The sequence below is a fragment of the Salvia hispanica genome, chromosome 1 (genome assembly GCF_029641045.1).
Source record: "Salvia hispanica isolate PSC_SH4W2 chromosome 1, Shi_PSC_v1, whole genome shotgun sequence".
Lineage (NCBI taxonomy): Eukaryota > Viridiplantae > Streptophyta > Magnoliopsida > Lamiales > Lamiaceae > Salvia > Salvia hispanica.
Window position 1 is genome coordinate 9,173,663 of NC_142692.1, and position 13,738 is coordinate 9,187,400.

General features: G+C 34.8%; 1 protein-coding gene across 1 annotated transcript; it reads right to left on the reverse strand.

The window, feature by feature from the left end:
- Positions 1-6,045: 6,045 nt before the first annotated feature.
- Positions 6,046-12,808, reverse strand: LOC125224572 (BRCT domain-containing protein At4g02110-like). Its single transcript, XM_048127991.2, has 10 exons — positions 12,502-12,808; positions 12,320-12,409; positions 11,960-12,064; positions 11,552-11,653; positions 11,377-11,461; positions 10,847-10,916; positions 10,682-10,726; positions 7,174-10,167; positions 6,868-7,084; positions 6,046-6,777 (listed from the first exon to the last, which is right to left on the reverse strand). The coding sequence occupies exons 1-10, from the start codon at positions 12,595-12,597 to the stop codon at positions 6,226-6,228; spliced, it is 4,356 nt and encodes a 1,451-aa protein (XP_047983948.1). The 5' UTR covers positions 12,598-12,808; the 3' UTR covers positions 6,046-6,225.
- Positions 12,809-13,738: the final 930 nt, after the last annotated feature.

The following is a 13,738-nucleotide window of genomic DNA, read 5'->3' on the forward strand; positions in this document are numbered from 1 at the left end:
TATATATAATATTAAAGATTGCTTTCAACAAAATTTATATGAATTGTTTATCCTTAATTTAGCTTTCTGCTTCTGAGTTCTTCGTCGTAGGTATGTAATTTGAAATTCTTTATTTGATGTGAATGTGTTAATACTTTTATATATATACTACTCCCTCCATTCCATAGTAATGGAGACGTTTCTTTTCGGCATGGAAATTAAGAACAATTGTGTTATGTGAGTTAAGTAAATGGAGAATAAAGTAGAAAACGAAAAAGGGAGAGAGATGAAAAAAGAAAAAAAAGTAAGAGAGAGTAAATTAGGTGTGGAAAAATGTGTTGAATTTTACTAAAATTGGGAATGACTCTATTACTATGAAACATACCAAACTAGCAAAATGACTCTATTACTATGGAACGGAGGGATTATTTGATTTGCGTGTGTGAGTCCCAATGTTATTAATTATTGTTTGCAACGACAAATTTTTTGATTTGAGCATATTGTATATTTTGGTTACTCTTATTCTTTTAGTTGTGAAGTATAAGATGAATTTTATCCTTTTTTGTGTATGATTTATATTTTGCTTAGTACAGAAAATATAAAATATTTTGCAGTTTTGACTATTTTTGTAGGTATATGGATCGTTATTTCAAAAAAATTTCTTCCATTGATTCTTCGTCAGTTGAACCTCCACTTCCGTTGAGCATATTGTCTGAACTTGAAAGTCAACTTGAGAACTCTATTTTCGATGTGCGCATAAATGAAAGGTTTTCACAAATATCAGGAATCAGTGGTCCTGCTCAAAGATGGTTTCTACAAGGAAACATGAAGTTTTTCCAATGAATTATTTTTTAGTTAAGTTGTTATTGATCTTACCAGTTGCCACTGTGTCAGTAGAAAGAGTCTTTTCAGCAATAAAGATTATCAAGACTTCTCTACATAATAGCTTGGGAGACCAACTATTAAATGACTGTTTAGTTCCTTATATATATAGAAAATGACGTGTTTGTTAAAGTTATCAATGGTATTATTATGCAGCGATTTCAAAAGATGAAGAATAGAAGACAAATGTTATGATGTGATTGTATTTAACTTTTACATTTTGAACCTTATAATTTAATTTATGTAACTTGTTTTGAAGTTTAATTTTGGACCCCCCATGATTAAATTTTTGGCTTCGCCACTGGTCACATTTTATCATTTCTGGTTGTTCAACAATAAAAGTCACGTTTACTTTTACTACAAATTGTAAGTAAGCCTCATATTCATCAACTTATTTCACTCTCATTTTATTATAAAATTAACACTCCTTCTGTTCCACAAAAATATGGATAGGATGACACGAGAAATAATGCACAATTGATAAAGTAAAAGAAATTAAAAAAAATATTTATAATATTGTTAGTGGAGAATGGTCCACTTTATTATTTACCAAAAATAGAAGGGGATATCTTTATGAAATATCTTAAATAAAAATATTTTTATTTTTATGGGACAACTAGAGTATATATAAGTGGGATCAATAGTCTATTGGGGCATGTACCGTTTTAACACCATACATGTAAGAGCAATTATGGGATATTAGCTAATCATCCGATTAATACTCACAGTACTTGTAAATAAGCATACATATAGATATAAGAGTATTAAACGTTTCGAATTGCCTGCATGAGATAACACTGTTGGTTTCGGAGAGCAGAGTTACATGAATTAATCGTTTCAAATTAAAAGGACTGTAACAGCAGCGAATACAGAGCTTTTTTTTTCCCAGCGAATACAGAGATTTTGGTGTAGATAATGTACTAGAGAAAGGTGCTTATCGGCACTCAATACAAAAAGATGAAGATATTTATGTGCATATTTTTAGTACTCCATTTAAATATACTGTATACGGTTAAAACTTTTAGTGGTCATAATTAGTAACCCCACCAACCCATTTCAAAGGTAAATTATGACACACTGCCACCGGTACGGCCTTTATCGTCTTTTTGTTGCTTTTTGGTAAATAAAGTTTACAGTGGTGTCACTAAAGATAACTTTACACCAATCAAGGTTAAATTTTTTTTCTCATGCGTCACTCTGATATCAAATTTTCTTACATAACAAATAATCATCATAAAGGTTTACTGGACTTATTATTATGTTTGGTAACCCATGTGACACTAATAATTACAGTTTCATCGTATTGTATCCATCAATTATGAGTATGAATGTTTTTGAGACCTTCTATTTTCAGTGTCTATGACTTTATGAGTATGAATGCTTATGAGACCTTCTATTTCTTTGTCATGAGGTAGCATATACTAGTAATGGTTATTACTCCCTCCGTCCCAGATAATTTAGGACACTTTGATCCGGTATGGGTTTTAAAAAATCTAATAGAAAGTGAGTTGAAAAAGTTGGTGGGATGTGGATCTTACTTTTAAAGTATTAGTTTTATAATAAAATGTGAGTATTAATGAGTTAGTGGAATATGAGGTCCACTATAAAAAATGATAAAAGTGAAGTGGGACAAATTATATGGGACGACCCAAAATGGAATACTGGGTCGAATTATCTGGGACGGAGGGAGTAATATTTATAGTAACATAACTATATATATATATAGGGGTGCGATCATATCATAACTCATATTTATGTGATAACCTAATAACCCTATCATTTTATGGGTCAAAAGTATCATTTTTACTAAAAATGATATTTATACACGATAAAATGATATTTTTTCAGCATGCATAATATGATACTTTTATTCCATAAAATGATATTCTGTTTCATAAAATGATATTTTTCGTCCATAAAATGAGGGTTATTAGATTATCACCATAAATATGGGTTATGATATATGATCACATCCCTATATATATCAATAATGCCACTAAAAATGGTACTCTCTCCGTTCCTTCATAGTTGAGTCATTTTTCCATTTTAGGAAGTTCCCTCATAGTTGAGTCATTTCCATATATAGTAACTTTTTCTTCTTTCTTACTTTACTCTCTCTTACTTTATTCTCTCTACTTTATTCACTTTTTACTTTATTCTGTCTACATTTTTCTCTTTCTTACTTTTTAATCTATTAATTTAACACACTCAACATTCATTTCTTAAACTCCGTGCCGAAAAATTCCGCCTCAACTATGAGGGAACGGAGGGAGCACTACTATTTTTTTATAAAAAAATTGACTCATGTATGATATCTAAAACAATTAAATAAAGAAAATAAACTATCACAAAACTCAAAATCCTCTGATGTCCTATAACACTTCGATTCGTACTTCATTCATAACAAGTGATAAAAGTAACTCAACTTACACATTATTATATAAACACATGCACATGGAAATTTGACATATTGGAAGACCTTTTTTAAAGAAAGATTAATACTAATACTCCGTATTTTTTTTTTTATATCGTGATGACTCGAACTTCTAACATATTGAATAAAGATGAAACGTTTTATCAATTAAGTTTTATGTCGTCGTCGATTTACTATATTGGCTTATGGCATGGTCAATTCCTTAAAAGTAACGAATGCTCTTTGGCTTGGGTTTATTTCCAAGCAAAGTTGCAAATTGCAATTTTTGGTAAACACAATAAATTACCAATAAAATGAAGTCAAGAGCATAAGTGACATAGGAAGCTACAAATCTCGTAATCAATGGCGTACAAATATTCTCATAGTCTATGGCTTTTTGTGGGTTTTTCGTATAGAGTGTGATGACTTTGATATGCTAAAGTTCAAGTTTTTTCCCCCTTTTTTAGCAATATACTTCCACTTCTTCCCAAGATATACTAATATATTGGTGGCTTTACTTGGAAGTGAAATATCACAATTCACTAGTTTTTTAGTATTTCTAAGTTGTTATTTTCATTTTATTTAAAGAATTGGGTTCTTCACTTCCACACTAATCAATAAAACAATGATTCCCCACTGCCCAACAATGTGGTGTTGGTGAGAATAATACAAAGATAGCCACCTTACCTTGTCTCCATTCAAAACATGTGTAGAAGAGGTTAGAGTATTAAGAAAAACTTACTACTAGTATACTTTTAATTAAATAATATAGGTGTTCGAAAATTATTGTTCGACTAGTGACAGGAGATGACGTTTTTGGAAATTATCCTAATTATTGATAGTACATTATTTTGGGACTATTTATACGTACTTATCTTTGTTTATTGTACACCGTACGTGTGACACTCTTTCAGGTGAATGAAACCTAAAAATTTATTGATTAACCAAGTAAAAGAAATTTCAACGTTAATATTGGAAGTTGGAGGCTTCAGTTCATCAAAATATAGTTCTTGATAAATTGATAAATCACTCTTTGTTTATCCACACGAACTCAACTTTAAAGTTTATTAGAAGTTGAGAAAATAAGAAGAAAAGAAGCATTTCGTGTTTGAAAATTATGAAAATGGCGAATGAAATGTATTGTCCCATTTTATTTTAAATTTCATTTTCTTAAATGTTCGACCTATTTATGTTCTGTTTTACACACTATAAATAATTAAGATAGGTAAATAGAAATACATAATACTAAGTGATAAAAAAAAGTAGAAATACTGGAGTATGATACAATTATAAGAGAATATATTGATGCTTGCATTGGGGAAGAAAAAGAAAAGAAAAGAAAAAGAGTTATGTGCGTTGTGCATCTGCATATATGATTGACCCAAAAGGAATCAAATGACCCATCATGCATCATTCCACAAACCAAAAAAGAGAAAAATATAAGTAATAAATAAATTAAATTCATCATAAAGAAAATACTTGGTTCATTTGTAGTAATACTACATGCTTCTTTAAAGGGGAGATATGAAGTTCAATTTTTAAAGTGGAGATATAATAGTAAAAAAGACATAATATAGGGAATATCCGCGAAATTATATTTGATGTGAAATTTACATTAAAATGAATTTGAGTATAATATAGATAATGGTTGGAAATGCTCTAAAATCCGCGTCTTTTGTAAAGGAAAATGCCATGGCCATGCGCGGGTCATTTTATGCAAATGTGATAAATAACTCACGCCCACTTCATACTACTACTTATTAATTATCACTATGGTTTATAAATCATGCCTAAAACAAAAAAATCGGTTAAAGTTGATTATTTCTTTAGCAATTTCTCTATACACTGCATACATATGAATTCTAGCACGTTCGCCTTTGACAAACTCTAAATTGGGCAATTAAAAAAAGTTTAGTTTAACCGTACGAAAAGGACGATTTATTTGTGGTTGGCTGGCTTAGCTGGATTGTGTTAAGAAATTAATTAATACAGCTTCCCATCACTCTATCCCTACTAATCTATCAACCGTAGGTGCGGGTTTTTATGGCAATTCAGTGCGTGTTTTTTACTGAGCAGACAGATAGTGGAAGAAGTATGCTTTCACACCTAAGTTTATTGCATTTAAGTATTTTATAAGGTTGAAAGTCTCTAGTTTGAAGCATTCAATGGATTTTCTGACACTCATTTATATTCTTATTCTTAGTGTTTTTAACTAAATTGGATTTGGCCTTAACAAACAGGGCATTGAATCTGATGGATTATGTATTTGATGAAATCCATATGCAGATGATAAATCATAAATAGTATTACTAGTAGTAAGTAGTAACACTGCTTTTTATTCTGTGTATTATAGTGGATAAAGAAAATTATCCCAATTAACGCTATACATGGTTTCCACACTTCAGTTCATGCAAATTACTGAATCATAGTACTTACTACATAAAAACATAGTGAAGATGATTGAGATGTCTGCATAATACTAGTAGTACTATATATACTGCTGAAAATATATACATCGTACAATTTATAAGTTTGTTTAATCAATTTGTCAAATACCTTCTCATATTATCATACTATCATCTTGTAAATGTAGTGTTTATCATCTACATACAAATTTTCAAAATCTGAATACAAACTCGGATAATTGTTCGGCTCATTCGCTTTTATGTACTAGTACTTGCTTTCGTATAAGGCAACAATTGATCCGATGAATTCTCTTGCTTCAAAAATTTAATTGGAAAGAGATAGGGAAAGGATGAGTAATACTATAATTTACGAAAACTAACATAACAAACTTGACAATTTAAGGGTTTGCATCTTCACTATCTGTACATTACCAGTAAACACATTCTAAGTCTACAGCAATACTCAGTTAACCTTATTGTCTTTTTGCTACTTAACAACATAAATGCCATCGAGCCTTGTAAGAATTTACAGAATCAACAGACTGATCACTTCTTTGATTTCAAGGCTCGTTTCTTCAAACTCCGGCTACTACTTTTCCGGCAGCAGTCATGGCAGAACCAGTCTTCCTCTGGCACAGCCTCAAGTGGAGGATCAAGGCAGTCAATGTGGGCACCGACACCACATCCATGACTACCACTCTCATCACCACATATGAGCATCTCATCTCCTCTGTCACGCGATCCACACACTTGGCATGCTGCGTCATCAACGCAGTTCTCTTCTGGTGTTTTAGGCTCATCAACAGCCTCCTCCACACGTTTAACCAGATTCTCAAGTGAACTCTTCGCCCAAGCATGAGTGTTGTATTGCACATGCTTATCAAGGGAATAACCAGGCTTGCACACATACTCCACCAGATAGTCAGCAAGAACACAGGGTATCTCGTGTCTGAGAAACTCCTGCACCCACATGTCAACACGGGTAATGCCCGGGCTAACAATGGCAAAATCAACCCTTGAATTTAGAAAACGCGTGTATGGAGGCGAGGTTGCGAGTATGGTCCCATCTCCGGCCTTTACAACACGCTTCAAAGTATCCTAAATTTGATGATCAGATATTGTATACACATTATTCCCAAATTAATTAAGATAGCGACAAAGGTAGAATTAAACAAGTTAATAGCATACCAGTGGAGGAGCAATGCACTCTCCATAAATGACTATACTCATTCCATAAAATGCACCATGACCTGTTCTCTCCCTCAGAAGACGCCATTTCCTTGGAGCTTCTAAGTTGATTGCTCCATCTTCAGTTAAGCATTTCTTATGCCATTCATATGGCTCTTCAGACAAAAACCTTCCAGCCTCGGTGCTAGCAGTTAGATAATCAGTTTTGAGAATCCAGCTGCAAAAATCAAGTTATGCAGGATGCATTTAGTGAGGTACAGTTTCAGTAACATAAAAATTTGATAACAATGAGTTAACTGGGAATACCTTCCAGATGCAGCAGCTGCAAAGAACTTCTCAGTTCTTCGAATTGGATCTGGAACAATGAAATGTGTTGCTTGATATGACCAATTATGAGAGTCCCTGCATACTTTTCCTTTTAATTGCCTTATAACCTGCTGAAACTCCTTTCTTTGAAGCCTATGCCCACTCAATATAAACCATGCAGGTTCAGTCTTGGTGGTTAGGTCATTTGCCCTGCCATTTTTTAGAGGCGTTTTAAGTTTATGAGTAGAATTTCCAGCTGCTCCAGTATCACAGCTTACACTTGGTTGTTCATTTGTAACAGGTTCATTTTCCTTCTCCACGTCATGTGAACCTTTCAGTTTCTTAGATGGTCTTTTAGCGGCTTTACCAGACAACACAACCTTTTCTCCATTGTTCAAGACAGCCTCCTTCTCGTCTTGTTTGGCCTCCTTGGTATGATCCTTCAACTTATTCGTCTTAGACTTGGTCAAAGGACGTTTCTTGCCCTCTGCTACCTTTTTCTCTACAACATCAACAGTTGATGTTGGTTCTGGCAACTCTGGAGACTTTTTAGCTTCAGCGCTCTTCTTAACCTTTGATTTTGCCTCCATCTTTTTTGTTTTTTTTTTGCCAGGTTCCTTGCTTGTATGAGGTTCTTCGACTTCTGCAGATTTCTTCAGCCCTTCGCATTCTGGAGTTTCAGTTTCATCACCTACATCTTCATTGTGGTTTGAAGAGACGGTGACAAACTTCTCGGCCAGAGAAGCATTTTCTTTGTGTTCCACGCCAACTGCTCCATTCGAATGACCTATGAACTTGTTCTGCAATACAGAAGAAAGCAGTCCTTTGTGTTTTGTAGTTTTCCCTTTACAGATAGTTGGTTTGGAACCCAATGTCTTCCTGGCAAGCATCTTTTTCTTTGGGGATTTTGACTTGGTACCACTGTGATCTACCTTTGAAGAGTTCAAATCCGCTTGATTATCCAGTTTCTCTACTGTAGAGCTTGTACTCGGAAATTGGGGTCTGAAATCTGGTGGATCACTTTGATATATTTCTTGTCCCTCGGTGCAAGATTCGGTCCTTCTCAGAGAAAGGTCCTTCCCATCGGAATCAGGCAACCTCTGCTTTTTGGGTCTTCCTCGAGAAGATTTAATTGTTTGATCATTGCACTCCTGTCTTTCCTGAAGTTGAGTAGACGTGACTAAAGCTTCTTTAGAGGCCAGTGAAGCTTCCTCTCTCAAATGGCTGGTGATATTTGATGGAGATATATCAACAGCTGATTGATGTGAAGCAGGGATTGGAGTTCCAGAAACAGGCATGTCTGTCTCTTTTGTACCCAATACTGTTCCCATTAACATGCTCCGAGAACGGCTTAGTTTCGTTGATTTGGAGTTACTACGAGAAACAGTAGTTTTCCTACCGCGCAAACTGCTGGTTTGCTCCTTGTTAAGGTGCACTGAGGCTCCCTCTATAGGAGTCTTTATTCCTCCAGATTCAGTTCCATCTCCGTCCCTCTCAGACGGCATGTGAAGAACATCGCCCACTTCTTCCTGCAAAAAACTAGTGATATTTGTGGGAGGAACAGCAGCAGCTAATTGACGTGTACCACAAACTGAAGATCCAGAACCTGCCATTTCAATCGGTTTTGTATTCAATCCACTTCCCATTAATACCTTTGAAGATCGGCTTAGCTTTGTTGATTTTGAACCACTGTGTAAAACGGCCATTTTCTTAGTACCAGGCAAACTGCTTTGTTGTTCCTCGTCAAGGTACAACAAGGATCCCTTTGAAGGAGTCTTTATTCCAGCAGATTCAGTTCCCTCATGAATGTTCTCTGATGGCAGGACAGAACCGGCATCAACTTCTTCCCTCAAACAACTAGCTCCGGTAGTTGGAGAATGGCTTAGTCTCCTTGATTTTGAATCACTACGTGAGACGTTCATTTTCTTTGTACGAGGCAAACTGCTTACATTTTCCTCATCGAGGTGCAAAACATCTCCCTTTAAAGGAGTTTTATCTACAGCAGATCCAGTTCCATCTTGGATTTTCCCTGATGGCGTGACAAAAGCACCAGTAACTTCTTCCCTCAAACAGCTAGTACCTTTAACTGGAGACATATCACAGGCTACTCGACATGAACCATCAACTAAAGATCTAGAAACCGACGTTTCCATCGTTTTTGTAGCCAATCCACCCCTGATCAAAGTTTTTGGAGAATGGCTTAAAACTGGCGATCTCGAACTACCACATGGAACAGTTGGTTTCATCTTGTTGGGCAAACCAGTGGTTTGTCCCTCATTTGGGAGCAACAAGCTTCCCATCAATGGTGATTTGATGCCATGAGAATCAGTTGCATCCAGATCTCTCTCCATTGGTATATCAAAACCTCCACGAAGCCCGGTTTTACTTACATTTGACATGGGACTTCCTGGATTAATTTCAGTTCTTTCTGACCACAGAGGGAGACTGGCCTTCATACTCTTACTACTTAATTTGGACAAGCCACCATCTACAGACTTCTTAGCACTTCCAGATGTTGAAGCTAAGGCATGCTCAATATTTTCAGTGTTTCCTTTACCATCGGGCACATTAAATGGCACCTCAGAGAACATTTTAGCAGGACTCCAGGAACAAGAAGAGTATGATGTATCAAGTTTGTCACCATGAGTATCATGAGATACTGATGTTTTTCCAAAGTCAGTCTCTTTTCTAGGACTTGACTGGGTGCTGGCCTTCTCTTTGGTTGGAGTTGACTTTGTTTTACTGGTATTCTCCTTTCTAGGAGTGGAGCGGGTTTTGCCGGTATTTCCAACATTTGCAAAACTTTCGAATGCAGGCACATAACCATTGTTTCTAGAACCCCCCTGCTGGTCAGGTGACTCATGCAAATTTGTATTCTCAATTTGAATATTGTGAGGATTGATGATGTCATTCTTTTTCACATCTACTAGGCTCATGTCTTGTGTCTCTTCTTCAGAATATTTAGCTTTAGCCTCCATCTCCAATTCATATCCACTGTGTCATATGTCAGGAGTAAAGGCGGTGTATGCAACAAGTGAATGAGCAATGCAAGAAACAAATGAATAGGAAACAGAAATAAATTGAAAGAAAGAACTGGAATATATAAACACCTCACTTGAGGTCCATGGCACTTTCCAGTTTCAATGCTTGATCCATGGATACCGACTCTTAAACTACGCTGAACATAAGAATCTCCCACCAAGACTCCTATTTGCCCTCAACTCTCAAACGACTAATCCTATAAGGCTACCGGCCCTTAACTAATCTCTATCATCATGGGACAACCTTATGAACTTATTACCTCGAGGAATGTGAAATGCCAAATTAAAAGGATTCATCTTCAACTAAAAAAGAAAAAGAAAAAAGAGGCCAATTTGCCTTAAATCTGGAGAACTCCATCTGCAAGTCTAAGAAATAGTAACCAAAACTATCATGAAGCTACATACATGTGTGCTGAAAGTTGAGCAATATTATGTCATGAGTAAAAGCATAGAACCTTGTGTCTCACCTTTTAGCATAATCGGCTTCCGGAAGCAGCTCCCAAGCCTTCAGGCTGAAATTTCAGAATAAGAATCATAGATCAATGTGACAGAGAGCTAAAATTTACTATAGTAAATCAACTATTCAATTTTTATTCTATTTTTGGATTGGTGATTGTCAAAATTGGACATACCAATTTTCTAGCCAGAGATGGTTAACTAGCTTCGCGAATCCTATCTTCTTGGCAAGCTCAAATTTTTCCCCTGAATAATGCAATTTCTAAGTGCTTATGTAAGTCACACAAATACCTGGACTAATCAAATGGAACAACATACAGAAGTATGTAAAATTACAAACATGTAAGCCTTTGAAGGTGCATTTAGTGCAAACATAACATGAAGTACAATGCTATATTCTCGATGCAAAAAAACAAATGAAGAACTATACTATGCCATCATGATCATTAACAGAACAACCACATACAGCAAAGACCTCAGAAAAGGTTAGTTCGATGGGTTTCCAAACATCTGCTATCATAGATTGCATACACATTTCATAATTATACACATCATTTACTAGATAGTAACTACAAAACAGTCATATGCTAACAAATATGACAGTTTTATAGATCCATAGATCATAGATGCACATATAAATGAAGTGAAAATAACAGTTGGCACCAATATCTTGAGCAACAAATGAAAAATAAATTACAAAACTTACCTTCAAACTTGTAGCATATCAGATGAGTAACCTTGTTAGCTATCAATGGTTTCGAAAAATTGGCACCCATCAGGGAAACCATATTCTGTGCAAGAAGCCAGTTTATAATAGAATGAGACGACACAGTTCTAATGAAATTTAAAAAAGAAGAAGAGATTAAGTAAAATGTCTGAACCATGACATCATCTCGATTCTGTCTTTGATATCCAGTCAGGCATATAACCAGAGACTTAGCTCCAGGAATCCCATTCAGACCTCTCATTGGCCAATACAAAACCTGTGCGGAATCAGAATAAAAACTTAGAACAGAAAAGTTGAAAGTGTTCGAGATATATTATCTTTCACTATCAGGGAACACAAGAAAGTAGAATTTCCAAGAGTCTCTACACTTTAAAGTTCGACATTAATGCATGCAGAAACCAAATAACCAATACACTTGAACATGGATTATGGATACAACAAGCACTAGTACATTGAAGCATGCAACTTGGACTTTAAAAGCCAGTTCTAGCCTAACACAATAGATACATCTCTCAACTAAAATACACAAGAAACTGAAAGATGATGTACACGAGAAACATACACGGGTAGGATCAACAGGCATTCCTGAATCATAGCTGTGTTCCACCCATAGTCCGTTCACCAATACTTTGCCATCTCTTCGTGCAGCAACACATATGGGATCATCCTGCATGACACAAGAAAACAGAATTAATGCAACTGTTTCCATTTCCATACAATTAAAGCTATTGGAATCAAAATCAATAATATTAATGCTGTTCTATTCGGTAATGAATGAAAGCGTATCCATTTCCAACTTAAAGCTTCAAAAAACACTGATTAACGGTATGAAGTGAGAAAGAATCCAAAACTATAGAAAACATAGTTACATACACTAAACTTAATCTAAAAAATGCTCAAATTTTAAAGAGGCAAAACTCACAAAAACAAGCTTATCGACAATCACGTGATTGCAATACGGTCCATAATTCACAGTATCAACTCCCCCTCCTTCTAAAAGCATGGACCGCATCTGAAAAAAATGAATCCCAAATTAAAGTAAAAGCTTTGTTCTTCAAGTGACACCCAAATAAATTAAAAAATAAAACTCCATTGAAATGAAACCTCCTCTTCACGAACTGCATCGAACCCGAATAGAACAAATCGAATCCCAACAAATGCTTTGGAGGGGTCATCATCGTATGCTGAACTTCCCAGCATTGGATACAAACTGTACTCCAATTGAGGGTAAAACACCGTAGGGGCTGCAAAATCAGCCTCGAATTATCTGAATAATGGAAATTCGGAGTGGAGATGGTGAATTTTCAAATTTGATTTTTGGCGTAGTTATTGGCAAAAGCTTGTCGAGGAAGAAGGTGAAGGGCAAAATGGGGAATTGAGAAATAAGGGTACGTTTTGATTTTTGGTGAAGTGGCGGGAGCTCAAAATCTAGGCGGTCAAGGTTTTCGCTATTCTTTTGGCTCTACTCGTTTTCAGATTTTAACAACACAAGTGTTTTTTTTAATATAAAATTTAAAAAATAATACTTTATTCAATACAGTGACGAGATAAATAAGAAGAGAGAGGACAAAGTAAGGTTGGAGTATTTGTATTTTTGCTCAATCTGATAAATCTATGAAAAGTGAATCTAATCACATCTAAATTGTCGACGAACCGAATCCGGTTCGAAATATCTAAAAGTGCGTAAAATAAAAAATTCAATATTAAAATTCTAAAAATTCAATACCAAAATACGAAAATCAAATACTCCATATTACTATAACATTGTACAACACAAATGTTTTATGGAACACTCCCTCTGTCCCAAGATATTAGATCTATTTCTTTTTCGCACTCGTTTTAAAAAAATAATACTATAAAATAGTTAGGGTGGAGAGAGAGAGTAAAGTAAGAGATAAAATTATGTAGAGGAGAGTATTCTCTACATAATTCTTTTTCTTATTTTATTTTTTCTCCACTTCAACTATTTTATAGAGTATTATGGAGTAATATATTTCGGATTTCGAATTACTTTGAATTTTAAAATATCCAATCCAAACATCCAAAATTTTAAAAATAAAACCAATCCGAACTGTATGTCAGATTTTGATTTAGTTCATGTTGATTTTTTTTTCGGATGTTTTACTCATCCTAACTTTTCAAATTACTATATAACAAACACAATTGACAATTTTTTTCCTTGAATAACTAGTATTTATAAAGTAGTTGAATTTTTTTTAAAAATTCATTCATAATTGAGTGTATTAGTATGTATTGAATCCATGTGGTTTGCCACTAGCTAAATTGTGGGCTAACCCGTCATGTACGTGTCTATTTATATAGAAGTAGGGCATCAAACTTT

Excerpts from the sequence above, each read along its gene's own strand:
- LOC125224572 (XM_048127991.2), bottom strand. The coding sequence starts at position 12,597 with ATGCTGGGAAGTTCAGCATACGATGATGACCCCTCCAAAGCATTTGTT. Across the intron at positions 11,462-11,551 it reads AGAATCGAGATGATGTCATG|AATATGGTTTCCCTGATGGG; the intron begins GTTCAGACATTT and ends CTTCTTGCACAG. Across the intron at positions 6,778-6,867 it reads AGTGCATTGCTCCTCCACTG|GATACTTTGAAGCGTGTTGT; the intron begins GTATGCTATTAA and ends CATCAAATTTAG.